Consider the following 21434-nt stretch of genomic DNA (forward strand, 5'->3'; position numbering starts at 1 on the left):
CTGACTAGACCATGCAAGGACATTCAACTTTTTCTCCTTCAACCATTGTTTGATCAGTTTTCCTGTGTGCTTTGGATCATTGTCATGTTGAAAAGTGAACCTTCTTCCCATTGACAGAGGGCAGCAGGTATTTCTCAAGACATATCCATTTTTCCTTCTGTGCTTTAGTCCCTGCTGCAGAGAAACAGCCTCACAACATGATATTACCACCATCATACTGTAGTGTAGGGATCTGTATCAGCTTTACCCCAGACATAATGTTTGGTGTTGAGGCCAAATAGATTGATCTGACCCTTTCACTTTTTTCCACATGGCCTCAGAATCTTCAAGGTGCATTTTGGCAAAGGCCATTCGGGACTGCATATGGCCTTTCTTGAGGAGTTGCTTTTTCTTGCAACCCTCCCGTCTAAGCCACATTTATGGAGAATTTGTGATATCGTTGTCACACGCACACAATGACCACTCTTTGTCATAAATTGCAGCTGACACTTCTTAATAAAGTCTTGGGAATTTTTTTGTGTCCATCTCCTGACCTGTGCCTGTCCACAACTTTATCTTGGAGATCTTTTGACAGTGGCTTGCCACTCATGGTTAATTGTCTGCTTCAGTTGCACTACCATGGATTGAAATAGCTCTTTTTATGTTGAGCTAATCAAAATGACCACATCTGATCAAAGGTGGATGACAAATGGCATGGTGTGCCATTAAAACAATGATTATCTACACCAGATTGAGTTTTCTGACCTGATGCTGTTATATCTTTCACTTGGATGTTATAAGTTGCACTGAGTAAATACATTTGGGTAAAACAAAAATTGTGTTTTTCTCCATTTTAGGTTGTAAAGCAACAAAATGTGATTATTTTGAAATAAATTTCAAAATATCTTGGTGATTCTCTTCCATACCCACTGTATATCATAAATTCTTTAATTTTTTAAGACTTTTCCTGCTTACTTAATGTCTTGTGACATGTAGAGTTGAAATAATTTGGTATATTCTGTAGCAAATATTTTTTATTTAACATTTAACAGTATGTACGTAGATATATACATTCTGTATATTACAATACATTTAAAAGACATTGAGGTAATGATTCATGTTTCACTGGTAACTGTGTATGCTGAGGTTTGCTTTTATTATGTGGTGAAGTTTATTACATAAGCATTTAGCACTTACGTTAAAACGTATCAGGGCCTTGTAGTCATGACTGACAGGAGACTTGACGATGTTTGGTTTCTCTCTGAAATAACGAACAACATTATTTATTTGGACAAATAAGACTTATACAAGAGATAGTAAAACGAAGAGAACATAAAATTTTAAAATAAACTATTGGATAAAATTGGATAAAAAGTACAACTAAAGGCCTCAGGGTTTCTCCAGTCTTGTGCCCCAAGTTCCCTGGGATAGACTCCAGGATAAGTGCTACAGAAAACAGATGGATGGATGGATGGATGGATGGATGGACAGATGGATGGATGGATAGCTGGATGGAGGGACAGATGGATGGCAGTTTTTTCTGGAGTAAGAGGAATAAAACATATATATATAAACAGGATAACCCCAAGTCTCAGAAACCCATGAAGCAAATATGATTTACAATTGTCATTATAGGGTTTTAATTGAGTTTATTTCTTCAACTTTCTACTCATTCCATGTGCATGTGACCTCATCCTGCATTCCAGCTCACCATTGCATTAATAGCTGATCTCAGTAGGCCCATAAGCACTGCAAAATCCTTCCCACCCTGAATGTATACATACATATCCCATCATGTTAAAGCATTATTTAATCCCTCCCTGATGAAATCACCATTTCCTCACTCAAAGCCTAAATAAAAAGCCAACATCCGAAACTTATGTGTGACTGGATGGTCAGTTTGGGCCTTTTTTATTTATGGGAAGTTATTCTGTAATAAATTCTGCACGGCTTACTATAAACCATGTCAGTTGCTTACCACATTTACAGTCATGTTTGTGAGACCCCAGGGGTTAGCATGAAGTAAAGGTGTGTTGAGAAGGTTGTTAAGGTATAGTAAAATAATCATAAAATATCACACCAGCTTTGCTTTTTATGCATTCTGCTTCTGACTCACAAGTTTAGGAAATAAATAACATGACGTGGACTGAATGACACGAGTATGAAGTCACCTTTTCGATCTATGTGAGTGCACAGGAAATGTAGAGTTATTAGTAATAAACATAGATTTATTAAGCCTATGGTGTAAACGTATGCGGTCACCATGTAGGAATTGTGTTTATTAGAGAAACACTGTCTGTATGACAAATGCATGTGGATTTAGAGTGAATCATGTCTGCAAATCGAACGGTTCAGTTTAGTCAGGAGAGTCCACAGAATAAAAACTGCTCTATGTCTACTTATATATACAAACCTGATGGAAAGGATTGAAAGCCTTAGCGAGAGGAAGAGGAACGTTAGGAATAGATAGCATGGATTTGGAATTTTCTAGAGGTTTGCTTATGCTTTGTGTTTGTAGGCAATGTGTATGTGTAAAAAAAAGAAATGCACACATGTTAAGGTTCATGTTCTGCATCATTATATTCATTCTCCAGGTTCAGGCTGTGGTGAAGTTTTGTACTTTTGGTAACAGTTTATTTGCAGGGTACAAACACCAGGCTTTCATATCACATTCATAAGCTTAAACATTAAGTAAAGCAGTACCAGTGTAAGGCTTATATCATAGCTTGTAAGATGGCATGACTTGACATGATCCTGGTCATGGATTCCTCTTTCCCATTATGGTTCCCATGACGACAAGCACTCTGTATGTTTGTTTTGGGTTCTGTTTCTTGTTATTTGTTTCTTCCAGAATTTGGCAAACCTGTCACTTTTTTTCATAGATTGTAAATCCAAACCTAGCAGTATGTACAAATTAGGTTGGGATCACACTTATATTGTACCATGGGTAGCTCAGTGATTATTGATTGTTATTCCAATGATCCATCCATTTTCTGTAGTGTTCTATGCTGCATTAAGGTCACAGGAGCCTGGAATCTATCATGGGACTTGGGAAACAAGAGGGGGGACACATTGGACAAGCTGCCTCATCCCAAGGCACAATCACACACACACACACAACACAGACAATTTAGAGGTGCCCCACAGACTACAAGACAAGTCTTTGGATGGGGGTAAGAAACTGGAGAACCTAGAGGAACAACTGAAGCACTGGGAGAAGGTACTCTACACACACACAAGGAGTGGTTTTCTGTATAGAAGAATGTAACAACTCCATATGTAGGTATCCTTACAGCTTACAGGTGTCATTTAGAGAACATATTAAATTTCCTCCCCGTTTGGTAGCAGCAATTTTGGACCCAAAATGCGTTTGGAAGAGAAACTAAAATGCTGCATATCATAATTATTATGCATCTATGAGACCTTATGATATAACATATTGCTCAACATGAATAGTTTTTATAGTTTTCTAGTATTATAATGTTACAAGGCCAACACGATGAGTCAGAAATGCTGGAGTGGGGAAAGCGTTCCCTCAGGAGTGATACTCGAAATGTCTGGTGTAATGTTTCTCAGAGTGCACGTGATCCAGCACCAGCTCCCTTCTGCATGTCTAAATCACATTTATTATCCTTACTATCATTAAATCTTTTTTTTTTCTTCAGATCTGACCCTCTTACTCTCTTTTGTACACATTGAGCTCATGGAGCTTGGAGGTCAAGTGATTAAGAGCACATTTATGTTCTTGTGTAAATAAGCTCAAATGTTGTCATTAAACAAGACATTCCACTGCCTGCCCCAGAGAGCTGAGCTCATATTTGCCACACTACTTGACCCAAGGACTACATCATAGATTTGCTTATTATACACACCATATTATTAAACTTAAGAGTAGACACCCTTATCCAGAGCAACTTACATTTATTTCATACAACTGAGGGTTAAGGGACTTGCTCAAGGGTCCAGCTGGGGAAGCTTGTTGGTCATGGGATTCAAACATACCACCTTCCAATCAGTAGTCCAACACTGAGCTACCACTTCCCAGCTTGCTATTGTTCAGTGTTATGAGTCGATGCTTTGATGTCTCTGGCTTATTCAAGAATAAAATCAACAGCAGCTTTGTGCCATTATTAATAGGATATGAAAAAAAATGCATCTTAGTTTGAAAAGTACACAGAACTCCTGTAAGACAATGAACTTGAATACTTTTACATGTTTTTACTCATGGACCATAAGCAATGAACAAATGCATCTGATTTGGAGATTACATGTATTACATTTATTCAGTCATCTTCAGAATCTTTTGGTTATCCTGGTCAGGCTGGTGGTGGATCTCAAGCTTGTACCAGGAGCACCTAGGGGTGTATTTAGAGTTCTGGTTTTGGAGAATGGGAAAAAACCCTAATGGGAACCCACTCAGACACAGGGAGAAGTTCTGAACAGACAGTTACTCAAACAGGAACCAGGGATGCTTTGGATTTTGTGTGAAAGTTTATTGAATAATTTTGAAGCAAGATATACTCCATGGATTATTGTTTTAAACCTGAAAAGCTGATGAGTGAAATTTAGACCTTCAGGCTTGCACATTCTTTCCATGAATCGTGGGTTTCCTCCAGGTATTCCGGTTTCCTCCACCAGTCCATAGACATATGCTGTAGTTTGATGGGCATCTCTAAATTGTCTGTAGTGTCTGATTGTGCCCTTTGATGGGTTTATACCAGGGTGTCCCCTGCTGTGTGGCTCAAGACTCCAGGCTCCCCCATGACCCTGTGTTGATTAAATGGTACAAAACAATTGGTGGGTGGATGGAAGGGTCAGCTATGACTACATTTATGGCTGGAAATCTAATTAGTTGCAAGGCTGAATCTCCATTGCTGCAAATATAGGAGAGAAGTGCACTAGTAACTAAAAACAGGCTTCCTGCATTCAGAAGTGTTTACCAAAGAGCTTTAAATCGAACAGGCCATGATCATGTTTTCATGGGTATTTTTCAACACACTCTGGCAGTCAAGAACTGGAAATCTTCAGGCTTTACTTCTGTCACACTTCATTCATAATGCTGCCAGACTCGGACATTCTTGGCCAGCAGACAAGGTCAAAGCTGCGAGTGGGGAGTCTTTTACTCTAGAGGAGTGTTATGAATCAGTCATAGTGATTTGCTGGAGTTTTGGAAGAGATGGAATGGGCTTATCCACCCAGTCCATTGGGACAGAGCTAGAAATTCTAGAACTTGGAGAAACAACCATGTGTTTTGTTGTAAGTGAGGGGCATTAGGTCATTTGTTTTTCAGTTTAGTTTTTTATTAAAAACAATTAAATGATTAATTCCTTCCGTAATTATTTCATTCCGGTTAAGGGTGGTGGTGGAACTGGAACCTGTCCCAGAAACACTGGGCTCAAGGCAGAAATATGTTCTAAATGTGACGCTTTCACATGCTTATTTACTCTAAAGTGCCAATTTACAGTCACTAGTCCACATACCAGCACATTTCTCAGCAGTAGAACTGAGAGGAAACCCACATGGACACAAGGAGACAATCATCCTGAGGTCATGATCGAAATGGAGATCATGAAGTTCATTGTGAAGGTTAAAATTAGAAGAAATTAATGATCGTGAGCTGAAAAATGATACTGAGCTAAAAAAAAACAAACAAACATCATATCTAAAATAGTACATCACATGCCTATACAGTGCATTGTGGGTACTTTGCCTTAACTAGGACAGGAATTCTCAAACTTTTGCATTCAGGGATTGCTTCAAGTGTACAAAACATTTCTACAGACTATCCTATGATTGAAAACAGAAATGTATTTAAAAAAAATGTAAAAAAAGAAAAAAACAGTGTTTAAGTGTTTCTGATTGTTTTTCACAATTCTTTTATGTTGTCAATTCAAATTATGGGTAGAAAAATTTCTGACATGATTTTTATCTTGGTTTCATTTTTTTACATCACAAAAACCTGCCATTTTAACAGGGGTGTGAAAGCTTTTTTCTATCCATTGTATTACTCATCATACACACATGCGAGTATCATGACTGCCAAAACATTTGTAAAACCTTTGGCTAGTTTTTAGTCTGGTTTTTCCATACAACTTTACTAAAACATTCAGGCTCATTGCCTTCTTGAGTTTAAGCATACGTTTGGTCAGCTTTGTTATTCTGCACTACACAGGAACCCCGAGAGCCGATTTCTGATCTGGTTTCTAAGCACATATCAAAATATTTTGGCCGTTTCATCTCAAACCGCATTTCCCAACACATGGTTTGAATTGTCTCGACGACAGAAGGGTCGCTCCGTGATGGAGTTTGTTTTTGTGTCCAGTCAGCAATATTACGCTGCTGGCCTGTGTCCCGTGGGAGCTTCTCTGTAACATGTGGAGGTCATTTGTGCAAATTCCTCACTGGAAGAAAAACAGAAGAAGCAAAACAGAAAATGAGGAGCATTGAAGGAGTATGGATTTACTATTTCTCTGGGTGTGGGTCTGCAGTACGATTTCCTTGCGCACACCCAGTGTTATGAGAGAGAAGGAGACGTTTTTGTCTACATTCCTGTACTTTTATTTCTACAGGAAACCTGTAGATTTTAGCGTAGAAACTCAAGACAAAGATTCTAAGCATCGTTATGCTGTTTCTGGCAACGAGTCGAGAGTTTAAGTGTGTCTTTGCTTTGTTTTTGAGTCTTTTCTTCTCAGCCTTTATTCTTTCGGCAAGTTTGGAATGTTACGCTGAAATCATTTATTGTGGTTAGTGAGGCACGTATTTGTAACATCGCTCTGGTTAAAACCCAGACATGTTTGGTAAACACTTTTGCATGCTAGTGTTTTGTCTGCTCGTTCCTCCGTAATGCAAATTGAGCTGTACCATCTGCAAGAAATTTAACAAGCAGGAGTTTTAAAGGGGAAAAAACAAAATGCAGACCAGGCCGACTGAAGAGCTGAGTACAAAAAAAAAAACATTTCTCAGAAAAAGACAATGCAGTGATTCATAGATGCAGAAGATAAACATTTTGTTTTGTCTTTAGAAGTCTAAAGAAGCAGAGTGTAGAAGAATGCAGGGTTAAAGAGGTTGATTCTCAAACCCCCATGTCCAGGGTTTGGGGGTTACTGAAGGGGTTGGTGGTGGTGGGGGGGTCTTTTGGGGGGTAAATTAAGGATGGTTAGATGTATGAGAAAGTGAGATGTGAGTTTGCCACATGAAGGGCATTCCATGGTCTGGGGCCAGTTAAAATACCACACGAGTAAAAAGCACTTCGAATCAGACTGTGATTTTCCGGAGAAACCCACTTCCTTTCAGAATTCCTGTCTACTGCATCAAACGAGTGACCAAAATGGCTTGGAAAAAAAAAGAAACGTTTTTCTCCGGTGGGTGTTTGAAGTGTATAATGAGAACGATTTGTAGGTCTAGGGCTCTGCTTCAAGGTAAAATTGCAAAGTACTATTGAGACCCAGTCCAAGCATACACTCACCTTTCACTTTATTAGGAACACCTTTTACACCTGCACATTCCTGAAATTAGCATTCCTGATCAGCCAAACCTGCAGCAGGAGCACAATGTATAAAATCATCCATGTTCTGTACAGATCAGACATTACAACCGGTGTGATCTCAGTGACTTTGAACGCTGTACAGTTGTTTACACCAGATGTGCTGTTGATCTCCTGGGAATTTCAAACACAACCAATTCTACACGATAATTTCCTTGGGAGGAATTGCCTTGTTGAAAAGAGAGAGAGAGAGAGAGAGAGAGAGAGAGAGAGAGAGATCAGTGAAACATGGCAAAACTGGTTTGAGCTAACGGGCAGAATATAGTAAAATCAACCACTCTTTACAGCCATAGTGAGCAGAAAAGCATCTCAGATGTCCTACAAGCTTCAGTGGATGCAAACTGGACAGATGAAGACTTGAAAAATACCTGACAACCTTAATATATTTACATTATTTTGTTTCGTTGCTATTTACTTTTGGTCGGGGGATTGTACATTAACAGTGTTTTCAGAAATCTCTTTTTTGATACAAAAACAATTTTAAAACACTAGCATAAGTGAACCAACCCAGGAATGGAAGATCTTGCCTTCAAATGCCTCAAAAATAATATAATGATCATGAGCACTGAGCCTAAAGGTTAAGACAAACACAAGGATTGATTGATTGATTGATTGAACTGACCAAAAACAGGTTTTCAAAAACATTGTGCGTTTCTCATTCACTCAAAAATGTTTTGAAAAACTTTCTGACACAAGACACTGATAGAAACTGTTAAATATAAATTATGTGGATGGGAAGTATTATATACACGATACATATATAAAAATGCCTATATACGAGGAAAGTCCTGTTGTTCGTGTGTTACTGGTTCCAGTATTTAAATAATTAAATCAGATTTTTATTTAATTCACCTTTATTCATCAAGTGGTATCACAACATGTTTCCACAGTCTTTTTTGATTACATAAAAAATATATTTCTTTTTTTTTTTTTTAAAGAATTGTAGGTTCCCAGCCACAAAAGTTTCACTGAGACACATTTATAGTGGTCTCTTACACTTATGGTCTCATATATCATTCAGTACATACATCGAGTAAAAGAATACTGGCTTAAAAGGAAAATAATACAGAAACTGTGTTTCTTGTGTCGGGACTCATCTTAAACCAGCAGATTGAAACCCCATTCATGTGACATGTCACACACCTGAATAGCAAATGAACACTGTTAAAGGAATAATTCACTTAGAAAAAGAGGCACTGGTGGTGGTAATGGTGGTGGTGATAGATATTGCGGATATGGTAGTGGTGGATATGGTGATATTGTGGTGGTGGAAATGATGGTGGTGGTAAATATGGCAGATATGGGAGTGGTGGATATGGTGTTGGTGGTGGCAGATATGGCGGATATGGTGATGGTGGAGATGGTGGTGGATGTTCTGATGGTGGCGGTGGAGATGAACATGCACCATGAAAGTGATCTGAAAACCAGCCCCTGCTATTCATATTCTCTACTAGAGCTCTGAGAACCAACTGATATGCTTCACAGAATGTGCTTCAGATTGGCAACAATAACCATACACAAGCTAATTCAAAGTCGGTCTAATCCTATCTGATACCACAATATTCCTGGTCAATATCAGTCTGATATATCTGCCTAGTACCATTACCTAGACTCTACAGAAGCCCAGAACCACAAGTTATTTTTTTATTTTAACTTGATATCTCATTATTTTTTACATTATGTTACATTTTTATGCCGATTTATACAGCTGAGCAGTTGAAGGTTAAGGGTCTTGCTCAAGCAATGCTAGCTTGGTGGTCCTGAAATTGGAACTCATGACCATATGAACAGAAGGTCAACATCTTAACTACTAATTTGTTTAATCTTGACCCAATATCTCAAGGACAAATAATTCTAAAATACACTCAAGATCTGCAATATTAGGAACCCCATTCTAAAACTAGGTAACACTATGCACTGTGCATGACTGAAGTAAAGAGTGATAATTTCAGTGTGTTCACTCACAAAACTACTGCTTATTTTGTGTGTGGTTTTATTTCTTCACACCATTCTCTAGTGTGAAGATAGTTATCTGTGAAAATCCCAGCAGATCAGCAGTTTCTGGAAAACTTGAACCCGTCTTACTGGCACTAACAACCATGCCACACTCACTTAGGCCCCCCCCCAATCTAAAGTTTAATCTTAAGATACTTTTGACTCACACCTATATGAATTTACACACTGAGCTGATGTCACATGATCATCTGATTCCTAATAAATTCCTTATAATGATTCCTAATAAATTGATCAGTCAGTATATTTTGAAATAATAATGGCAGCTTAATCAAATAATGAGATATTAAGCCACAATATCTACATAACATTGAAATTGACAACATGCGGTTCAGGGCTTTCATAAGAACCAGTTCAAGGCATTTTATAATTTAGCGAACATTCAAGTGTAGTTAGACATGAGGTTTGAATACTGTGCTACATTATTAAATATTATTCACAGTCCACCATGTAGTGATTCAATTTTAAAAAATCCTTCCTCTGGGCTAGGAATTTGTTTCACTTTCAGGTTAAAAAACCATGTCTTCTCAGAAATAGCTTTTGCTTTCCATTTGAGTTTCCATTCAAGATTCTGTAGTCAGTTGAAGAGATAAACAAAAGGCTCCTTCTTCTTAGTGTTGCAGCTCTGGAATGGCTTCTCAGCTTTAACAGTTAGCATTGTAAGCCTGAATGTTTTTTTTTAAACATGCCACCGTTTTTGGCACGTTAAGATTCACATGTGGTTTACATCAGTCCAGTGTAGGCCAGTGTGTTGGTGCGTAAAGCCAACACTAGCCCAGTGACCAGTTCAGTCCTTGTGGACACCCGGACACCCCGGTGTATCCCTAACTGTTAGAGTCATGCTAATGTGAGGTGGTTGTTTCGTTCCACGGTGGGAAGAAGCTCTTTCTTTATAGGAGTTGGTGGAAGGGAAGAGCCTCTGTCCTTTGACCTAAAAAGGTCAGAAACATAGAAAGCCTGGAAGAAAAAAAAATAAAGCAAACAAATTATTATTAAAGCTATTTAGAGGAACATGAAAGATTTACAGCAGATGTTGAACCAAAGCCAGGAAGATAGTGAAAGACCTCGGCTTTACAAACAACCAACTCTTCTCTCTGGGGTGGCCATGGAAGAACTCCACTGTGGTTGTGGGTTTTTTTACAATACTGTAGCTTTTATTTATTTAATAGTAATAATAATAGTAATAATAATAATAATAATAATAATAACAATAATAACAACAACAATAATAATAATAATAATAATAATAATAATAATAATAATAGGAAGAAGAAGAAAAAGAAAAAGAAGAAGAAATTGGTTCTTTTTGGATATTAAGGTTAAGATTAAAATTAGATTTATGTATTAATCATTTATCTTTAATAATTTTGCCAGTAGAAGATCTCTTCAAGGTTTTGTGAAACTGTATTAAGAATGCAAGTGTGTGAACTTACAACGCAGTAGGCCACCAGGGCTCCTTGTACAAAACCAGCCAGGACATCAGTGGGATGGTGCTTATGGTCAGAAACCCGTGACAAACCGGTGTAGAAGGCCATCATGAGGAGCGTGAACTGCACCAAAGGTCTTAGCAGCCGAGCGCCTTCCCAGGTAAACCTTGACTGCAGGTAAAGCTATACAAACACACGTCAGACTGGGGTTAGTACACACAACATCACAATTCCTCTAGGTGGGTTTTATTTTTCATTTTCTGTTAATGTAATTGTAACCATTTAAATTTTAAAAGACTCATGGTACTTACAGCCAAATAGAGCATGGTGTACATGGAAAAAGAGGCGTGGCCTGAGAAAAAGGACTTCCTGTGGAGAGAGAGAAGATTAAGGGCTTTGTTAGAACTGAAACATGGAAGTCAAATGTGAATAGAGGAGAATTTAAAAATTCATTGTGGACATGTGAACTTATTCACACAGAGAGAGAAAGAAAGAGAGAGAGAATGAGAGAGAGAGAGAGAGAGAGAGAGAGAGAGACAATGAGAGAGACGGAGCAATAACTATTTTGTCTCTCTGAGAAAGCATTAGATCTTTAAACAGCTTAGCGTGATTCTTATACTGCTAACAGCTGCACTTTTGCACATCCATCAGTTTGCTCAAAGACATTAGCCTAGATAATACAGCTAATGCAGCTCAACATGCTAATATCCTTATGTAACTGCAAATACAGTGACAAAACACCCTGCTTACTAGAAGGACAATAATGCAGATCTTTCACATTTATGGTTATGTGCTTTAAGCTGGAGTCATAAGACAACCCTGGATATTAACTCTGATACAAATTCATCATAGATTTAATCAGTTAGAATTGATTGTGTTTGTGTTCCTATACCTAATTGGAAAGTGAACTAAATACCCCGTGTATCATATAAGCAGTTACATAAAAACACGAGATGCACATGCACATACCTAGCCTCTTGAACCTTGCTGTCCTCCCCTGTGCACATGTACTCGGTGATGTAACCCAGCGAACAGTTAATCCTGGAGAAATCGGGCTTGCACACATCCAGGAAGTGAGGACGCAGGCGACCCACTGACACCTTGGCGATGTCTGTGAAGGACTGGCTGATGGCACAGCCGAAGAGGAAAACGCCAATCTGTTTGTAGAGGGCTGAAAGGTAGGGGTTCCTTACGAATGCATTGGAGCCTTCATGGAGAAAGTGAATCCGGTAGCTCTCACCTATCGTGATCTATATGTGGTGGAAAGTCAAAGTAAAGAGGGAAAAGGGTTAAAGGTCATAAACCTATAGGCTATGTACAATATAAGTTTGTCAAGTAACTAAAGTTATCCAGGTTTTGCTGATTATGTGATCTATGGTAAAGTCCATGATATTCAGAAGAGTTCGAAATTTGTCAAAATTACTGAAAATTTGATGTGTGCATATGCATGTTTGCGTATGAGGTAAACCAAACTAAAAATTTCATCCAGCACTAAATTAGTGGTCGTGCATCTGACAGCTAATTTGCATTTAGTGAAGCCTACAAAACTCCATATAAGGAAATGTTTACAGGGTAGAAAGCCAAAATGACTACTTAACTGCAATAAAAAAGATTTTTTTTTAATTGACCAGTAGCAAGAAATCCTGTCATGGATAAAACTTGGACAAGCACAGGAATAATTTATTTGACCAAATTAGTGCTGACTATAGTGTGTGAAAAAAGGAAATACAGTGAAAAAACAGAACTGGTGTAGGCCTATAACCCAGATTGCATCCTTAAGGAAACAAAAACATACTGTGATACTTGTGCATTTTTAGCTTATATTTAATTCTATGTAGATTTAATTTAAATATATTGTAAATTTTAGGCCTAATTCAGCTGCATTTAAATGTTACAATGCTAACAATTTTTCTGATTCAAAATTTTCATTAACAAAAAATTTCTTGTTTCTCACACAGATTTAGGATTTTAAGATTTTAGTGAAAATCCATTCATATCCAGCTTGATAAAGTGAAGCTTAATAAATGAGTCCCAATGTTATCAGAAAGCAGGCAGGCGCTTTGTACTAAATATCTTACGTTTTACACATTCTGTATTTAAATCAAGGGGAAAAAAGGGAGAAATCAGGTGGAAGCTTACTGCTAGAGCATACTTGGAAAAAAAACAGGTGGAAACCAGCTAAAGAGACAAAACAAATGCTAAAACCACTCTTTTTCCTCAGCTATAATTATTAAAACACTGAAACCGACAACGTACATCTTTTTGACAGTCTTCCTAAGCTGTAATCACTCCGTCTGTTTTACTAACATTAATCTCCATCGCAGTTTTTGGATATAAAAAAAAATATATGGAATTTTAGGCATTCGTGTTACCAATGATGAAAACATCATTTTCTTCACTTACATATAACTCAAACCATATGTCTCAGCTCTCCCTCCCCCGGGTCGAGTCTCTGCTAAGCTGAGAAGCGTGTGTGAGGGAGAATAGGGGGATGTTGCTGGTTTTAATAAAGAGAATCGCTGAGCTAGCTGCTGAATCTCACGCTGCTGGTATGCTGTTTGGTTTCCAGTCTGAAGTCTGGGGCCTCTCAGAGTACTAGCGCTGGTCTGGGATCGGTTTCTATTTGACGAAGGCTGTAACACGATCCTTCATCAGACCTCTTCCACGGAAACACCTGGACTATACGAGTCCGGCTCTTTGCCCGTCTGAAAATTCCTCAGACGAGTGAACTTACCGTCCACCGCAAACGCACTCGCACTGTTCTAGGAAATGAAAATGTCTTTTCGGAAAACCAGGCCAGGACGAGGGAGTCTTCTGTCTCTCGACAACCTTCCAGTTTCGAGAAAGAAGAATCCGAAAGAAAACATTGAGGGACTGCTGAAGGTTTCTTGTCCACAAACGATAACAGTCGTCTGTCTGACGCGTAACAGTGCCCCGAACCTAGGTTATATTTTTTATTATTCTTAAGTGTATTGGAGAAAGTTTTTATCCTAAGCAAGCAATGAGATACAGAAGTCAAGACACTCTTTTGTTCATCATTCAATTCTCAGATCCCTAACCTCCTAGAGATCATTAACAACTAATTAGATTTCATTTGATTGAGTTGTATGATGCTAGCAATTTCTCCAAATGAGTAAATTTACTTACAAAAAATGTGCCCATCCTGGAGAGGGAAGCCTCCCTCCCATCCCAAAAAAATAAAAAAAACAACAATAAACCTACCGAAAGGATGACAATGAGTGTGCCCACAGCTGATAAAACCCCATCGGTGATGGTCTCTCCATCTTTGGCTGGGTATTTTATAGAGTCATCGCCACAGTAGAAGCCGCGGTGGTATGGCCGCACAGCACTGGACTCGATGATCAGGAATGGCAGACCAGCTAAAGAGACAGAGGAGATCATGGCATGAGTTCATTTACCTGGAGATAATACTGTGTAGCCTATCTGCTATGTTAGATATGAAAAAATACTCTGCCTACCCAATTTATTAAGGACCCCTTTAGAAATTCATACACAGAGTACAACATACAGTGAAATGCTTTTCAATGACTGTGTCCAAAATATGAATAAAGCCATCTTGAATACTAAATTATGTTCATTTGTAAAAAAAAAAAAAAAAAATCTAATCAGAGGATCGTGACAGCAGCTTGGTGCGTAAATGCAAGTAGGTGTGAGTCAAGAGGGTCAATTACATTTAAGATTAAACATCTTGGGTGAAAGAGGCAACCGCAGTGACTTTGTTACTGTCAGACATACTGGTTTGAGTCATAGAGAAAATCTGCTGGGATCTGCTCCCACAGCTGGCTGTCCTTCAGCACCGCACCGGTCTTCCAGAAAACTACAGAGTCATTAGTGCGGGAAACGATTGCAGGGGCGTTAAATAGCCTCCGAGTGTTTACGGCAGGCTGCGTTTATAGGGAAATTTAACTCTGTTTCGAAATTACGAGCAGATCGTAAATCAGCATGTTTAACTTTTAAGCTATAAAGGTTAAACATGCTGATGGGAACTGTGATAAGGCTCCAGAGCAGATAACAGAGAAAACAAAACAATACAAAAAAAGAAAATATATGGCTCTCTCTCTCTGTCTGTCTGTCACTCTCTCTCTCTCTGCCATGTTTCCTCTCTTCAAGCTTAAAAACAAGTTTGTGATAAACAAGTTCTCAGAACTATTGTGAAACCTTCAGAAAAATGAGTTCTCTCAAACAAACAAAAAAACTAACAAACACATTCCATATAAACAGTGTTTGAACCTTTACATATCACACACAATGGAGGGGTTTCATGGAAAGAATAAACAGCTAATATACAAATATACAATAAATTAAGTATCTTTCAATTCTCTCACCCTGACAGCCAGATGTAACAGTAATGATAACAAGCATCAGAAAGAAACAAAAACAGGAATAAACATTTAAACGTTGAAAAAAAAAATCATATCAATCAATATTGAAAAGTGATACCAGAATAAATAAAAATGATAAACAACAAATTTGTTAAAAAAAAAAGAAAAATACAGATAATTCAGATCTAATGATTTATTATTGATAACTAGAATGAAGGAAAATCTCATAATGTACAAAATGAACCCTGATTTGTAGGTTAAAAAGAAATTTTAAGTTAAGTAAGTTTGTAAGTTAAGTAAGTTTGAGAAGAAAGGCAAGGTACGACAAAAAATTGAAGATTCATAAGTGCTAGTCTGAAGTGATTTGTGTAAAGTGATAAAGTTTCCTAAAGTCTGGACACTATGCGTTTAAAGAGCGTTGTTGTAGCCTGGATTTAGTGATGGTGAATTTTTATCTTTTCAAATACACCTGGCGAATGATGAGGTTCATTTGGGACCTTCACGTGTCCACACACATGAAATACGTCAGTAAATGCCAGGTGCTGGTTCACATTGAGACTAATCGCTTGACTCTGATACAGCTTTACACTGCACACCGCTTGGATTGGATTTTATTTTGAACGCTGCTTGAAATAAACATGGGTTTCATTAGTCTGGACTCAGATCTTAGCTTTTTCTTTGTGAGAATGAAGTCCAAATGAGAAACCTGGAGTAAATGAACCTGCATTCCTGTCGAGTCAGACATCTGCTATAATTCTGCTACACACACACATACACATGTTTTCCAAGCTCATCTAGCAGGTTAAGTGTGTGTACGTTTGTATATATACCTGCATGTGAGGGCATGTGATTGAGAATGTGTTTTTCTGCGACCAAAAATTGTCTGTATGTGGAATGGTCTGCAACTTGGAAAGGAATTTTATCTAGGAAGTCGCTTTTACGCATTTTCGTACTGTACTTCACTCCTGGTTGCCATAGTAATAACGTTTATCAGTGGGTGGAGCAACGTGTGTTGCACTTGATGCCAGATCGGTTTTCTTGCAGCTAAATTTAACATTTTCTGATTGGATATTTGACATCGTTTGTGTATAAAATTCATACAAGATGAAACCGTTTTCACTTGCATAAAATTCAACGTGTCTTAACTTTGTCACAATGCTGATTGGATGTGTTGCTCGTGTCACTGAAAGTCTGCAGCTTTAATTAAAATTGAACTGCTTTATCTCTGCATGTGTGTGTGTGCATCTTGTGATGTACTCATCTACAATAGATTGTCCAAAACATGTTTATAGCTGACAGTGAGCCCCCATGTGCCTGGGTGATGTTATATAAAACTGGTTTGAGGCGGTTATATTTATATAAAAGCTTTCAGGTGAGGCAGATGTCCGGTTGTTGTCAGCTGGAGGTTATTAATAATCAGAGCGAGGGTTTATTTCCTCTGATGAGCAGGCTTTCAGAGGACAGGCTTTAGTAATCTGCCTCAGCGGTGTGGTGTGAACTGGAGCATACTCAGCACAGCAGCCTACAAAGCTGATTAGCATCATTTAAACCTGCAGGGAAACATATGCAGCCTTTAAAAAGCCACACACACTGCACATGGTGGGCTCAATCAAATAAATATATGCAGCCATTTTGAAGTTTCATTTACAGCAAGAACATCCAGTGGAATGGAAATGGAGTTATCTTCAAATGAATGACTTTACAGGACTCTTGTTGGCTTTCAGTGTGTTTTAGACGTGTGTTTTTTCCTCTGTTGGAGAACCTTAAACAGAATTTTAGAAATTTGAGCTACTTTTTTAGATGAACAGCCACTTGGAGTATCTCAGAGAGCAGAAATGAGTTTGATATCAAACATTTGTGTGGAAAAAAAACCCGAACCATTTTGGTTTTCTTTTTACTTTTCTATGAATATATTGCTCCTAGTAGGCTAATGAAAAACAGAAATACTTATGAAACACTACAAATGAGGTTCATATTAACCTCCACTGTAGAGTGGAACATGACAAAAACATTCATTTCTCAACATGGACACAAGCAAACAGGTGAAACATCCATTTTTCAGCTTCTGGGGAACAATTGTTAAGAAGGTTTATTTCTAATTTGACTTTACTACACATCAGCAACAAGAGCAAAGGTTTAGCAGATACGGATCTATGCTCCTGGAAATGAGTGTTGTCTTCCTGAGGAAACATTCTTTACAATTTTCATCCTTTACAAATAAATATACAATTCTTGAAATTGATATAATCTGGAAAACTCAGATCAAATTGAATCGAATTGTTTATGGGATATATCTCAAAACTAAAAAAGTCCCAAATCACACATTTGGTATGTTTTCAGCCAGCAGAAGTGGCTGAATCAGCAGTTTGGGAAAAATCTGCCCAGTCTACTGTTTTGCCTTGTTTTGTTTTGTCTTCCACCTCTTGCTACATTCCACTTCTTTCCCTCAGAGTTATGCTCTTTTGGATAGCCATGGCACTGTAGAAGTTGGACCATCATAGTCTCATGATGGCAGCAGAAAACTTTAGCCAAGTGGGCCAATTCAATATATAGATGTCTTTCATAGCTGCATGTATGAAATGAAAGAAGCCAAGAGTTCCTATGTGTTCATATTTCATACATGGAAATACATGTAAAATATATAAACAAGGCTTAGAAATTCTGTAGTTTAATGAGGCATGTTAACCTATAGAAGATTCTCTTATGTATAAGATCCTGATTAGATGTATGTAATTCAGTGTAATTAATTATTTTATTTATTTTAATGATGTTTAAATGAAGAGATAGAAAGAAACATAATTAAGTTAATATTCGAAGATTTTCCAAAACATTATAAAATTATTTGATGATTAAAAAGACCTGCCACAGCACATGGTGCTGCCTGCTGAAGTGAACGATTAGTGTGTGTAGATCTGTGTGTGTGTGTGTGTGTGTGTGTGTGTGTGTGTGTGTGTGTATACACGAGTGTAATTACCCCAGCATTTCCGCCATGTGGTTACTCCTCTCTGACCACATCAGCATCTGAAACACGGTCTACTTATAATCAGGTAATCACTGAGGGCAGCGAAAAGCCACTGAGGCCACAACATGGCTAGCCAAAAAAATAAACATGTAATAAACAAAGAACACATGCAAGCTGTCTCATCTTTCCCATAACTCTGCTCGGATCTCATCAGGACAGGGCTCTCTGGAACATCTCAACTGACCTCCCTGAGCTTCTTCAGTTAAATAACTTCCTGGCTGTTAAGAGATAAGATAGAGAGCGAATTCAGCCAAAAAGAAAAGGATTCTGGAATCAGCTGTAAACTAAAAGCATCTGCATACTGAAGCCAGAGCACAACACTTAACGCCAAATTCCAGTTAGCATGTGAGAAACTGGCCACAGGAATGTGTCGGAAAAGAAAAACCCTATAAAAACCAAAATGTCAAGTCCCACCTTTTCCTTCCTCTTCTACCTTTAAATCACATCCTCTGTCCTTGGGTTGAACCTAAAACAACAGCTCTATAAGCAGCTCATGGGCCTGAATGTGAGGAATTCTTCCTTTTAGCAAAAATCCTTCTCTCCTCTCGAACAATGGAGTCAAACAATAAGTTGATCGTAACAGAAATGTAGGAAATAGGAATGAATCTTGAATGGATCTTAAAATGAATCCCAACAGAGTTGTTACAGTTTATGACCTGGTGTACAGATCATATCTCACTGTTTACTTTACACTGATTATGATGCATTTCCGGCTAATTACCAGCATTTGTTTTCTCTTTTTACCCAATCAGCTTCCTTCTTATTCTATTGATTCTCATGTATTTTGTGTCTGGTTGTGACTCAGATAAAAACATATGGTTGGATTGCACTCCTACATCTGGACTCTGAACATCTGGCTGCATAATCTGTTATGTTCCATTCTATTCCATTCCGTTACGTTACGTTCCTAATATTATCCTATACATCAGCTATCAAATGTACAGAAGATCAAAACTTTGCTGACAGAATGAAACCAAATAAATACTTTTACTTATAGGAATTTTTTTTGCTGCATAGAGTTTTGTTGCTCGGCTTTCAAGTGCAGCAAGATAAATACTGAAAAAACAAATATAGAAAAAAAAAAAACAAATATAGAAAGGTCATTCTCAAAACACCTTTTTCAAGAAAGACAAACAGAGGATTTGACCTTTTATTCATACTGATCCTCATTCTTTTCTTATACTTGTGAAGTATCAGATCATGCCACATGCCTGAACTAATGCCTCTACTTAAATACCCTTATTCCACCTGATGATCAGGAATCATCATCGTCCAGAACCGAAGAAGCACACCTCACTGATCTTCTTTATTTTATATTCAACACACTTAAGAAAAAAAATCTCAAATGTAATGAAGCTACAAACAGATTATTTGGAAGCTCCTTTAACATCTCAATCAGCACAAGCGAGCATTAAGATAATATCACCTGCTGTGTTACACAATCTTCTGCATCTGAGAGAAAAAGTGATGTTTTTGTGGCACATGTGTCTATATCAAGAACTGTATTAGACTTTTTGAGAAGAATTTTTCCACATGATCATTTTTGTACATACAGGATGCATGTTTCTTTTTTTTCTTCTTTTTACACGTTTCTTACAAGTGATGATCACATGATGCATTCTCATATAATCCCATTTTAGTAAACTTCCACCCAGAGGATGTGTTTATAAGGCGATTCCCACAATATATTCTATATATACTGGGCTTTTTATTAATTTTTTGTTCAGAATATATATTTATATTGATTTTTTTTTTTTTTTTTTTTACATTTAATTACTCTGAATATTGTTGCTTGCATACCTTCACTACTGTAAATAAATAAGCAAATAAACATACAAATAAATATGGCACACATCTAATTCTATTCAATTTTATGTATAAGGCAAGAGAGAGAAATGTTTTAAATGTATAATGTTATCATTATAATTATACACTAATAAATAATTTAAAAAAAATCATCGTCATCAATTTAAAAACATAATGCTTTGCTTCTAGTAAATATTTAGCTCACATAATTAATATTTCTATGGTTAAATTGTGTTCGGAAAATAAATCTGTACCAAGAAGGACCAATATTTTTCACTGATGGCTACAAAACAATGAACTTGGAGATCTGAGGTTGAGATGGAGATAAATGCCATCTATTGACATCACAGCAAAGGATGGGAAAAGCAACAGACGAGAAGCACTCACCCATGAAGAGGCAGAAGAGGTCTAGGAAGACGAGGATTTTCCTCTGGCTGGTGTCTTTCCCCTCACCGCTGGGGTTCATGCCCTCCGAAGCCATCACCTTCTCACACAGTAACCGCTGCATTGACTTCAACTCTGTTCTTTCCTTTATACACACAAATGAATGATCACTTCTACAGGCTTCACACTGTGCCCGAAAACACGCGGATACTGACTGCTGACTGCTGAAACGACACACAGACTTTGTGATAATTAAGGATTCAGAGTCTGGAGGACGCGGGTTCAAGTTTGAAGCTCAGCGACAACAAAGACTTGTTCTGATTCTCGGAGTTTCAGCGGTGTCTACAAGAGCTTTACTTTACTCCCCCTCTATTAGACTCCTCCCACTTCGCCGTTATATCCCCGCCCACACTACGTGCCCCCCCCCTTCTTGAACCACTACTACTACTACTACTTGTAATAATAATAATAATAATAATAATAATAATACATTTCGCACTATGTAGTTTTTCGTGGTACTAATCTTTTAATCTTTAAAATTTTAGTCTAAAAACTAAAAGTAGATTTATGTTCCTTAAATCTTTTTTTAAATATCCCTGTTTTCATTTGACAGACATCTATTAAAGGCGCGCAAAAATAATGGCACCCCACACCGACAGCAAGGAAAGGCTTACTACAGTTCAATAATTTTTTAAGAGTAAAAAAAGTTTTTTTTTTTTTATATTCATATATAAACCTGGAAACATCTATTTATTCTGTTATTTCTATCTGACCTCGGTGATTTTGTTCTTACTTTTTGTACTGATTTATCGCGTGTGCAAATGTAACACAAATATTACGAGAGACAATATTGTTCAAAATGTGTTTGTTGTAATGATTTATTCCTTAATAAGCAATAATTAGAAACCCGAAGGTGC

The 21434-nt window shown here is 37.6% G+C and overlaps 1 protein-coding gene across 1 annotated transcript; it reads right to left on the bottom strand.

Annotated features, from left to right (window-relative positions):
• Positions 1-8438: 8438 nt before the first annotated feature.
• Positions 8439-20851, bottom strand: LOC131356708 (phospholipid phosphatase 3-like). The gene is made up of 6 exons (XM_058395889.1): positions 20521-20851; positions 14185-14342; positions 11932-12212; positions 11274-11331; positions 10969-11145; positions 8439-10492 (listed from the first exon to the last, which is right to left on the bottom strand). The coding sequence occupies exons 1-6, from the start codon at positions 20639-20641 to the stop codon at positions 10373-10375; spliced, it is 915 nt and encodes a 304-aa protein (XP_058251872.1). The 5' UTR covers positions 20642-20851; the 3' UTR covers positions 8439-10372.
• Between the last annotated feature and the right edge of the window lie 583 nt (positions 20852-21434).

The sequence above is a fragment of the Hemibagrus wyckioides genome, linkage group LG07 (genome assembly GCF_019097595.1).
Source record: "Hemibagrus wyckioides isolate EC202008001 linkage group LG07, SWU_Hwy_1.0, whole genome shotgun sequence".
In the NCBI taxonomy this organism is placed as follows: Eukaryota; Metazoa; Chordata; class Actinopteri; order Siluriformes; family Bagridae; genus Hemibagrus; species Hemibagrus wyckioides.

Excerpts from the sequence above, each read along its gene's own strand:
- LOC131356708 (XM_058395889.1), bottom strand. The coding sequence starts at position 20,641 with ATGCAGCGGTTACTGTGTGAGAAGGTGATGGCTTCGGAGGGCATGAAC. Across the intron at positions 14,343-20,520 it reads CCTCTTCTGCCTCTTCATGG|CTGGTCTGCCATTCCTGATC; the intron begins GTGAGTGCTTCT and ends CTGTCTCTTTAG. Across the intron at positions 12,213-14,184 it reads CACTCATTGTCATCCTTTCG|ATCACGATAGGTGAGAGCTA; the intron begins GTAGGTTTATTG and ends CACCACATATAG.